The 10,953-nt window shown below is 46.6% G+C and overlaps 1 protein-coding gene and 2 pseudogenes across 1 annotated transcript; 2 read left to right on the forward strand and 1 right to left on the reverse strand.

Moving 5' to 3' along the window:
- The first annotated feature begins 1,282 nt into the window (after nucleotides 1-1,282).
- On the forward strand, nucleotides 1,283-3,230 carry LOC136539654 (small ribosomal subunit protein uS8my-like). Its single transcript, XM_066531613.1, has 3 exons — nucleotides 1,283-1,535; nucleotides 2,187-2,347; nucleotides 2,815-3,230. The coding sequence occupies exons 1-3, from the start codon at nucleotides 1,406-1,408 to the stop codon at nucleotides 2,911-2,913; spliced, it is 390 nt and encodes a 129-aa protein (XP_066387710.1). The 5' UTR covers nucleotides 1,283-1,405; the 3' UTR covers nucleotides 2,914-3,230.
- Nucleotides 3,231-5,944: 2,714 nt separating this feature from the next.
- On the forward strand, nucleotides 5,945-8,586 carry LOC136537050 (protein FAR1-RELATED SEQUENCE 5-like; annotated as a pseudogene).
- An 882-nt stretch (nucleotides 8,587-9,468) lies between these two features.
- Nucleotides 9,469-10,717, reverse strand: LOC136537051 (uncharacterized; annotated as a pseudogene).
- Nucleotides 10,718-10,953: the final 236 nt, after the last annotated feature.

Consider the following 10,953-nt stretch of genomic DNA (forward strand, 5'->3'; position numbering starts at 1 on the left):
CCGGATCAAACCAAATTTAACAAGACATGACAGGTTTTGTTAAATGTGCTGCATCATGAAGGTGCAAATATAACCACATTTGGCCATTCTACAAAGGATGAGATCTCAAGTTTGGAAAAAAAAAACAAACCTGATTTACAAGACATGAAAAGTTTTGTTAGCACTACTTTGAAAAGTAGAATAGCATGGAAGAGTAGAGTGACATACATGCACCCAAGAGCAGGCCCTCCATCTTCACACTCCTAACAGCTTCATCTGGCTTTTGCATTAACTATCGGTCTATCACCCATTAAAGCTAATAATTACCTGCTAAAAAATAGTTGGAGACCAACTTTGGCCCCCAGCTAGTAGTCTGGCTAGTGTCTTAACTATCATCCATCTAGAAATTCGCTCTTAGAACATCTCCACCATACCTCCCTCGTGACGCACCCAGTGCGGCGCCCCGCGTGGCGACCTCAATGGTGTCCTCTGCCAGCAGATGAGCACTGGCCGTGGATGCAAGAATCCAAAGGTGGCGCGAGTTGACTGAAGAAAGGGGATTAAGAAGATTATCTAGTTCTTCCTCTTTCTTTGAGGGGTTATGGGAAGGTTTTGAGGGATAGGAAAAAATTAGAAAAAGAGGATTTGAAAAGAAGATATATTTTTTTTTTTGCAAAAATCTCCTTTATGACTGGTCATCGGGAAAAGAGATCGAGTTTTATTAAGACCAGTCTCAGTGGGGGTTTCATGGCTTAGTTTCCAACGCACTCATATTTTGGAAAAAGTGCAGAAGAGTTTCGTCCCTATGAAACTCTCTCTGCTCCCATGAAACTTTCATCATCTCTCTTCATCGATACAGTTCCATGTCAACATATTTCATACCATAAAACTCTTATGAAACTCCGTTGAGATTGACCTAACCGGTGAAAATGATCCTAGCTAGTTCGCTTTAGCTGGTAGGACCAATAGTTTGACGAAGGGATCACACATGACCTGAATAACACCATTTAAAAAGGCTGAGAATGGTAAGGGAAGGCAGAGTATGAAAGTTAAACTCGTTTGCAGATAAGAAAATTTTAATTTTATAGTATCAAACAAGAAAGCACAACTTTTTTTAAATTATTAATGGCGAATTCTCTTATACAGCAACGAGGACACACGGACCGTGAACAAGAAGATCCATTTGGGCCCTTCACGGCTGCTCCGGCTCAAACATGGCGCATGGGCTTGGCCTGCCTAGAGCGGTCGGCCCATATCTAGGCTTGCGGGCGTGCAGCGTGCCCTCAGTTCTTCGCCTCTCGGCTCTTCCTATCTATCGCGAGCGCCGGCGGCGGGCGACTGCTAGGGGAGTGGAAGAGGTAAGGGCGGCGGCGCGGCGCTCGCGGCCAGGGAGTGGAGGAGATCCAACGCAACCTCTGGACTCGCGATGGGGCGGCGGATCCTCAACGACGCTCTGCGCACGATGGTCAACGCAGACCGGCGGGGGAATGCGACGGCGCTTCTCCAGCCCATCTCCGGCGTCATGGTCTCCTTCCTCAACATCATGAAGCACCGAGGTAGTATTCCACCTCTTACTAGGTAGCAGCCACAACCTCCTTCCTTTACCAGCTAGCATACTGTAGCCTCTCCCTTCCCCAATCTCATCTCGTCGTCCGATTTACCCAAGAAACACACCAGGCTTTGATGCCGCTTCTAAGTCGTTAATTAAGAAAGTAATCAATCCATTTCTAGGAGGAGCACACGTAATGGTGGACGTGCTGCTAGGTGGTTAAGGCGAAAAGGGAACTGATCCCCTCGTGTTGACATCGAAGTTTCCTTCTTCAGTACTGTGTGCTCCTTATACGTCGATAGTTTATCAAAACCGTACCTCAGCTTCAGATTAGTGTCCAGTGCGTGGGTTGGCAAACAGCTTTACGCAGGTGAAGGCAAGAGCGCACATTCACCAGATGTTAACAAGTCTATTTTCCACCAAGCATTCCTGACTTTCGAATTAGTGTTTTGCCTTACTTCATTTGTCAACAGAGCTCAATGAGCACAAAATGACATCGAGTAGTTGGAATGTTGGATGCTTTCCCCCACTTTTAATGGCTTATGCATGCTGCCTGCAAGTCGATTTTCTAAAATTTTGCATCTAGACAGTATTCTTTTTGCTGTGCGGTTTGTTGTTCTAAACAAATGTACTTATGGATTTTGTTGATGCTTTGCAGGTTATATCAAAAACTTCGAGGTCATTGATCTGCATAGAGTTGGGAAAATTAATGTGGAGCTTCATGGACGTATTAAAGATTGCAAAGCTCTTACTTACAGGCAAGACCTCAGAGCTAAGGAAATAGAACGATACAGAGTTCGGATGCTCCCAACGCGGCAGGTATTTTGTTTACTCATATCTATGGACATTACATGTCCTGTTAGTTCCATTATTCTTTTTATTTTATTGGCTTCCTCGAAAATGTTGGGCAAAAGCACATAATCTGATAATGTCATGTCAGTCAGACAACTAACTGATATGGCTGCCTATTGTGCATGCTGTTTTTGATACTCCATGCAATGTTCTATCCAATATGCTAGGTTTGCATATAATCCTGTCGTGTCCCTTGGATGGTTATATCCTCCCAGTTTAGTTTCAGAACTAGAGCATACTCCATTCAGATTTTCCTCACCTGTTCCCATACAATGTGCTGTGCAGTTGGGTAGGTGTGTGTATAAACCTATACTTATCCCTTGGATCTTTATGTCTGTTCAGTTTAGCTTTAGATCTGGAGCATACATTTCACATGTAGTCAGCATGGTATCACTAATACATATCCTGTTTATTTGGTCTGATTTTCTTTGCAGTGGGGCTATGTTGTGATTACTACTCCGAATGGTGTTTTGGATCATGAGGAAGCAATCAGGCAGAACGTGGGTGGGCAGGTCCTTGGTTATTTCCATTGATTGACAAGGAGCACCATTCTCTAGTCCCGAATGAGGCAACGGGTTGTGCCCATTTGGCATTATTACACTGTTGTTATTACTGAACCCATTCTGTTTGCATTTTGGGAGCTGTTTTGCTTTCGTTCATGGCCATGCAAGAAATGAAATAACTAACATGTCAAAAATACGGCTCACAGCACTAGGAAAATTGTTAAACAGAAACACTGTAAGTTTCTTTTGAACTGATTTCTAGTAAATCTGTTCTGCACCACATATTCAGAGATACAAGGGGGTGTTGCTAAATTTAATTGAGATTCTATGATCCTGCTACAAAAGCATGTTCCTGTCATGTTGTCATGATATGGCTCTGTTCGCTGGTCTGAAACTTGGCTGAAACTGGCTGAAAAACACTGTTCCGGCTGAATTGTTGTGAGAGAAAAACACTGTTCCGGCTGAAAAAAGAAGCCGAACAAGCCAAATATGAGGTAAGCCGAACATACTTTTCTGAGACCTTTCCTGTAGGGAGGGTTGAGCACACATTGGTAGTTTCGTCAGTGCCTGAGCTGTGTTTCAGATCTTATTTGCAGCACTGCTTGTAGCCCCTTTTTGTTTAGAAAAATAATGTTGATGGGTCTGTTTGATGAATGGCAAATGTGACGGATGTCTGAAAGAAACCAATGTGTAACACCCCAAAATTTGCCACTTTTGAAAATAGAGTTAAAATGATTTATTTGTGAATTATTGTGCTCATTAAAACATAGGAAAATAAATTTTTTCATTCAATTAAAATTCATCATAAGGTTTAGCAACATGTTTGTGCATACATGCCCTTGCATTTGATGTATTTTATTGAGTGGTTTAGATTAAAATTCAAAATGGTTTGAAATGCTTTTAAAAAGAAATTAAAAATGGCTATGAATCAAAAGAAAATTTGAAAATAAAAGAATTTAAAAAGGTGTAAAATTTATTTTTGGAGAACTTACCAAAATTTCTTAATTTTATTTGAATTAAAAAGTGTGTTTCAAATCATATTCGAATTTGATTTGGTTTGCATTTAGATTTGAATTTGGAAACAAAATGGAAAAGATTTGGAAAATGGAAAATTCCCTCTTCTCTCGATCTGGCCCGAGGCCCAACTTTTCTTTTTCTCTGCTCAGCGCCGGCCCGCTCTTTCCCCTCCGCAGGCCCGCTTCCACCGCAGCCCAATTCGGCTGGCTTACCCGCATGGCGGCTCACTCGCGCGGCCTCCTATTTTTCCGCAGCGGCCCGTCCAGCAAGCAGGCAGGCCCAGCAAGCCATCCGCGCGGCCAGTAGTGAGCAGCAGCCCAGCACCGATGCGCCCGCGTTCTCTCTGACAGCCGCCATCCTCGCCTTGTTTCGCTGACAGCCTGGGCCCGCCCGTCAGCTCCATCTTCCACCTCCACCCATGAGCAACCGGGACTCCGCCGCCGCCCGGGAGTCCCACGCCGTCCCGCCTCGTTTGTTGTCGTGCCGCCCACGCCTTCCCCGCCCTTAAATACCGAAGCCGAGCCGCGCCGCCTCCTATCCCAAGCTTCGGAGCACTGCCCTCGCCTCAAGCCTTGCTGAGCTCGCCTCGTTGCTTTGTCGTTCCGTCGTCGCTTGGAGCACCCTGCCGAGCTTCTCTGAGAGGTAACGATGCCGTGAGTACCACTTACCACCCCTGCTCTCTTCTTCTCTCTACAACCGGCGTAAGTTCACCAGAGTATCACCATGCATCCCGACCCGCTCAATTGAGCTCTACGCCATCGCTGCTCGCCCGCTGCCGCACCCAAACCGTAAATCGAATCCACCGTCGCCTGCTCTCCCTTCCGGTGTCCTTGTTGTGGTAGGTGATGAAGCCCCAGTACTCTCTTTCTCTCTCTTTCGATCTCTGTTGCTCCGGTCGCCGCTGTACATGGTGCCACCGCCGTGAGCCGTGCATGCGTTGCGTGATTCAATTTGCTAGTTAGCTTGATGACATCATCTTCCACGTTATGCTCTATTTGTGGGAACCAGCTCCTCTAACTTACGAAGAACTACGTCCTGGGACGTACTCGCACCGATGCCTTTCGTTTCTCATCGAGCGGTAGGACGCAAACTGTTCTACAAGCACAGACGTTGGCCCATAAGCCTGCTGCGGCCCAGTCTAGCAGCACGAGCGACGAGGAAAAGGGCGCGAGCCGAGCAAAGCGACGAGGAAAAAGGCGCGAGCCGAGCAAAAAAAGCGCGGGCGGACTGCGCAGACGGCCGCACGGCCGAGAAAAAAGGAGCGCGATCTGTGAGAGGACTGCACACACGGAGGTGCCGGAGTGATCGCTAGATTATTGCATTGACGGAGAGGCCGATTCTCAAACTCTGGAGGGAGAGTTGCTCTGCTCTTGTATTATGTTCCATGGAGACGGAGGAAGATGCCACTAGAAAAGAAGCTAACCAAATGAATTGTGATCCAAACAAGTGAGTAACACACCTCTCTGTATTCTATATTAGTTGTTATTTGACATGAAATGGATTTTGTTATTTCAATCCCATGTACAGCTACTCTTTGCTTACTCTGTTTTGCATGAGATCTGAAATTAGTAAAAGATTTTTCTCTGCAATTGCACAAGTCCCCTACTCATGTTATGTTTTTTTGTGCTAGAGACATGCCACCTGGTTTGGTACCACACGTTGGCATGGAATTTGGAAATTCAAATGAAGCTTGGGCATTTTGGCTTAGCTACGGTGGACAGCAAGGCTTTGATGTCAGGAAAAGATATACAAACAAAAGATCATCCGATGGCAAGATTACATCATGCAAATTTGTTTGTGCAAAGGAGGGTCATCGATTGCCGGACAAAAGAGATCATCTAACAAGATGCCCTCGAGCTGAAACTAGAACTGACTGCCAAGTCCACATGAATCTAAAATGGATTCGAGAAAATGGAAATCTGAAAGTGTCTGAGCTGGTTTTAGGAACACAATCATGCACTACACCTGCCAGAAACCTTACACTTAATGGCGTCACAAAGGAAAATTTCAGAGTTACAAGCTTTTGAAATTGAAACAGCGGATGATGCAGGAATTAGGACCAAAAGCTGCACATGAGTTGGCTAGTCGTCAAGTTGGTGGTCCACTCAATCTTAGCTACACCCTTCGTGATCACAAGAATTATTTGCGGACCAAGCGCCAACGAGAGATAGCATACGGCCAAGCAGGTAGCATGCTCAAGTATTTTCATGACAAAATTGTTGAGAACCCATCATTCCAATATGCATTGCAAATGGATTGTGAAGAACAGATAACAAATATATTCTGGGCTGATGCTAAAATGATCATGGACTATGCACATTTTGGTGATGTCATTAGTTTTGACACTACTTTTGGAACAAACAAGGAGAGTAGGCCTTTTGGTGTATTTGTTGGATTCAATCATTTTAGAGAAACTGTTGTTTTTGGGGCTGCTCTCATGTATGATGAGACATTTGAATCTTTCAAGTGGCTATTTGAGACCTTTCTAAAATCTCATAATGGACAGCAACCTAAAACATTCTATACAGATCAAGATGCTGCAATGGGGAAGGCAGTTTCTCAAGTGTTTACAGAAACATGGCATGGATTATGCACCTTTCACATCATGCAAAATGCAGTCAAACATCTACATGAAGAGGATAATGAAGAGGAGAACAAAGAGAATAGGAAAGGAGAAGAGTCAAGAGAAGAAAAAAGAGAAGAAAAGAAAGAAGAAAAAGGAGGAGAAAAAGGAGGAGAATGGAGGAAACAAGTGTTCTGTCAGATTTTAGTGCATGTATGTTTGAGTATGAAGACATTGCAGAATTTGAACAAAAATTTAAACTCATGAGGCAAAAGGTGAGCAAGCAAACTTGGTTAGACAGTATTTACAAGTTGAAAGAAAAATGGGCTGAATGTTATATGAAGGAATGTCTTCACATTAGGAATGAGAAGTACACAACTTAGTGAGAGTCTAAACAATGACTTGAAAATCCATTTTAAATCAGATTTTGATATCATCCGGTTCTTTAAACATTTTGAAAGGGTGGTGCAAGGGAAAAGAAATAATGAACTAAATTCAGAATTTGATTCAAGGAAAAAAATGCCTAAAATATGTATGATGAGGCCGCCACCTATGTTGGTGCAGGCTAGCAAGCTGTACACGCCTATTATATTTGGAGCTTTTCAAGGTGAATATGAAAGATCCTTGGCCGCTTGCACCAAAGCACTGGATGGTACTAATGAATATCTAGTAGGGGATTTTACATATGAGGAGGAATATAAAGTTATCGATGATCCTTTGAAGGAAACAGTTGCATGCAGCTGCAGGCAGTTTGATAGAATTGGGATATTGTGTAGCCATGCTCTTAAGGTTCTTGATTTGATGAATATCAAGTCACTACCACCACAATACGTGTTAAAGCGTTGGACACGGGAAGCACGGACTGTAACTGTACAAGACAACCAAGGGAGAAACATAATTGAAAATCCTAATATGGATGCTATGCTTCGGTTGAAATATATGTCCCACAAATTTCTCAATTTGGCACACCAAGCAGCTAACTCTCCTGAGTGCACAATGTTAGTGGACAGCACACTTGACATCCTTGGTAAGCAAATTGCAGAAAAAGTCAATACAAGTACAAGCACTTATCAGGTCAATACAAGTACAAGCACTGTTCAGGATTCAAGTACAGCACACTTGACATCGTTGATTAATGCTAGCCTAAAGAAAAGGGATGTCCAAACAAAAAGTTCAAAACGAAAAAGAACCTGGCTCGATAAGAAGCACAAGGCTAGAAAAAGGAGAGAAAACAAAGCTACATCTCAGTTTGGCGAAGCAGGTAATAATGATGTTGTACATGAACAAGAGGCAGTTAGTGGTGGAGCACAAGCACAAGCACAAGGTGCATTCTGTCCATTTTTTTCTGAAGCTTTCAATTCAGGTGGTACACAAGCACAGGCACAAGTTAGCTTCACTCAAATGTTGACGGTAATATCCTCATAATATAGCTACTTTACAAATCTTGAGATAATATTTCCTTTTTAAAAGAACTTACTTCTTCATTTAACTTACAGGGACCAATGACCAATGACCTTCTATCTAGGTTCTGGTGATGTGGTTATGAAGAGCTGTTAGTATTTTCAAGTATGAGAACTGTATGTAACATTGGGGACGCTCCCAGGTGGACATAAATGTTTAGGTTTCTTTTGCCACAAATCTGGTGCTAGATGATATGCTCCCAGGTGGGCAAACTTGGCTTTTTTTTTGCTATTTGGCAATTATCATGAATGCAAAAACTCTAGTTCTGTACATATAACTTAGCTTTCTTTTGCTATGTTGCAAATGAGCATTGTAGTAGAACTGGTACATATTCTGCCCTTCAGAGTTCTCAGATAAAAAAATCACAACACTGAAGTTTGGAGCATATAAGTGACCTGCCATATATTAGTCATTTGGGGGCATGAAGATGTATATACAACTTCCTTTTGCCACATATTAGTTATGTGCTACTCTGAAAAAACTCATTGACACATAGAAGTGACCTGCCACATATGTTTAGCTTTCTGTTGCCATTCTGCAAGCATCATTGACAGTATTTGGGTATAAAATCTGAAACTCTTTTGCATTCAGAGTTCTCAATCGACACAATTATCAAAACAGCACTGAAGTTTCAAAATGACAAGGTCCAGGCACTCAAATAGACAAACATTCCATCATCACAACCAATACAGAGCTATAATCTCAATTCACATCATTTTACATTTTCAATTGACTCAACTATCTGTCTACTGCTACTCTGAACTTTTGGCTTCTCAACCTGCCGCTGTTGCTCTCCTCCCGAGCGGTGTGTGGTGCCCCTCGTTCCATGGTGCTGTAGGCTTGGCAGTAGCGGCCACTCTTCCTCCGTTGCCCCTCGCTTTCTTAGGGGCTACTCACCTGCGCCAGCACAGCTACGCCGAGAGAGACGACGACCAGCAGCAATCGACCGACGGCCATCTTGAAGCACGTCCCCTTCGTGGGGCTGAGGAATAGGAATGATGATGAGAGAGCCAGCGATGTCGGCGGAGGATGCTGTCTCAGGGGCCTACTCACCTGGCCGAGGGAGACGGCGAGCGGAAACACTCGGCCGGCGGCCATCTTCTTCAAGCGCGTTGGCGGCGAGCCGATGAATGAATCTGGAGCGCCTCTGTTTTTCCCCTATCCTCGAACAGAAGTGCTTCACGCTGCTACTTGGGCCACATCGTGTACATGGGCCAAGGCGTGTGTGGCTTCCTGCTTGTTTCCTTGTGCTGGATCAGAAATGGATTCCTGCCGCTGGATCATCAATGGACGGCATCGGGCGCAAGTACGTCCCTGGGCGTAGTAGTTCGCTAAGTTAGAGGAGCCGATTCCCTATTTGTGGCCGTTTTTCTTTAAAAAACAAAGAGTAAAATACACCGGAGGTCCATTAACTTTTGGTGAAGTGTCATTTAGGTCCATCAACTTTGAAACTGCATTTTTTGGTCCATTAACTTTCGTTTTGTGTCAATTAGATCCATCAACTTTGACTCTTGCATTTTTGGTCCATGAACTTTTAAAATGGTTCACTGTAGGTCCACGCATGCATGCACGCACGTTGACTTTTTTGCGTCGATGGAGACATGCCTGCACTCGCCGCCGTCGCTCGTCTGCCGGGCATGCATGTGTGTTTTCCACGCATGCATGATAGGGTTAGTGTATTTCGGCTGATTGCTGCCTCTTGAAAATAAAACCAAAAATACATGCATGCCCGGCAGATTCGAGCAGTTCCCTGATGACGCCACGTCCGGGAACAGCGCCTCGCTGATGGGCAGCAGGGGCAGCAGCTGGATCCCGAGCCGGCACTCCCTCCACTCCGCCGGGGCGAACCACAGCACGCTGTCGCGCTTGTTCGCCCACAGCATATCCAGCGCTGGTGCTCTCCTGGTTGCGCCCGTCGGGGATCGCTACCAGTCCCCCCACCCACGAGTGCAGCGTCCAGAGGTCGAACATCCGCAGCTGCGTGAAGAAGCTGCCGTTGTCGCGCGACGGCGGCGACACCGTCATGAAGTCTGCCACCATGGCGTAGGCCTGCGGCGCGTACTGGTGGCCCCAGGTCGGGTCCAGCCTCGCCAGCACCGCGATGGCGTACAGGAAGTAGCCCAGGTGGTAGTGGTGGTCGTTGTAGACGCCGAACCCGAAGTCGGCGTCGGAGTCGGTGAGCCCCTGTAGCGTCACCAGCCCGCCCCACGTGGCGTCGTACAGGAAGCCGTTCCCCTGGAAGCTATCGTCCAGCCACGGCGTGACGGTGGCCGCCAGGAACTCCCGCACCCGAGCTGTGGTGGCAGTGGCAGGAGCTTGAGCCGACGTCGACGAAGGCTTGGACGGACGCGACTGAGATGTCGATCGGGCCGGTGGCGGTGGTGGTGAGGGTGACGTAGGGGCAGCCGCGGACGAGGTGCGCGCGGAGGGATGGGGACACGTCGAGCGTGACGGAGAGGTCGTCGAAGGCCGACACGACGTGGCGCTGGGTGAGGTCGGCGACGAACGTCTGGGTGACGGACGACGTCGAGTGGGTCCACGACGGGTAGCAGACGTCGAGCGCGCCGCCGCCGGGGGATCGGACGGCGTACGGGTGGATGTACTCCGGCATGTCCCCGTCCTTGAGCACGAAGTTCTGGAAGAAGGAGTTGGTGGGCAGCGGCGCGGCCAGGAGCGCCGGCGCGAAGAAGCGGGACGGGTCCGGCACCACCGTGGACGTGGCGCGCGGGAAACGGGGCCGTCCTGCACCGGCGCGCTCGGGCGGTGGCTGCCTCTGCCTTGGTGGTGCGGCATGGTGGGAAAACTGGGAAGGGAGGGCCTAGGACGGGTGATAGCGCGCGAACGGGTGGCTGGCCCAGCTTGTTCGAATCTTCGGCCACTACCGCATCTGGCATCTTGCCTGCAGCTGATTGCCTGCTTTTATACTAGTATTGTGTGCGTGTTTTTGGTTGGGCTGGGCTTTGGGTTGTTCCGACGCGGTGAGATCTGAGCAAACATTTCACGGGACCAGGTCCAAATCATGGATTGTT

Source organism: Miscanthus floridulus, chromosome 2, assembly GCF_019320115.1.
Source record: "Miscanthus floridulus cultivar M001 chromosome 2, ASM1932011v1, whole genome shotgun sequence".
Lineage (NCBI taxonomy): Eukaryota > Viridiplantae > Streptophyta > Magnoliopsida > Poales > Poaceae > Miscanthus > Miscanthus floridulus.

Bases quoted from the DNA above. Each gene is read 5' to 3' on its own strand.
- LOC136539654 (XM_066531613.1), top strand. From the start codon at position 1,406: ATGGGGCGGCGGATCCTCAACGACGCTCTGCGCACGATGGTCAACGCA. The intron at 1,536-2,186 runs GTAGTATTCCAC...GATGCTTTGCAG, and splicing joins CAACATCATGAAGCACCGAG to GTTATATCAAAAACTTCGAG. The intron at 2,348-2,814 runs GTATTTTGTTTA...TTTTCTTTGCAG, and splicing joins GGATGCTCCCAACGCGGCAG to TGGGGCTATGTTGTGATTAC.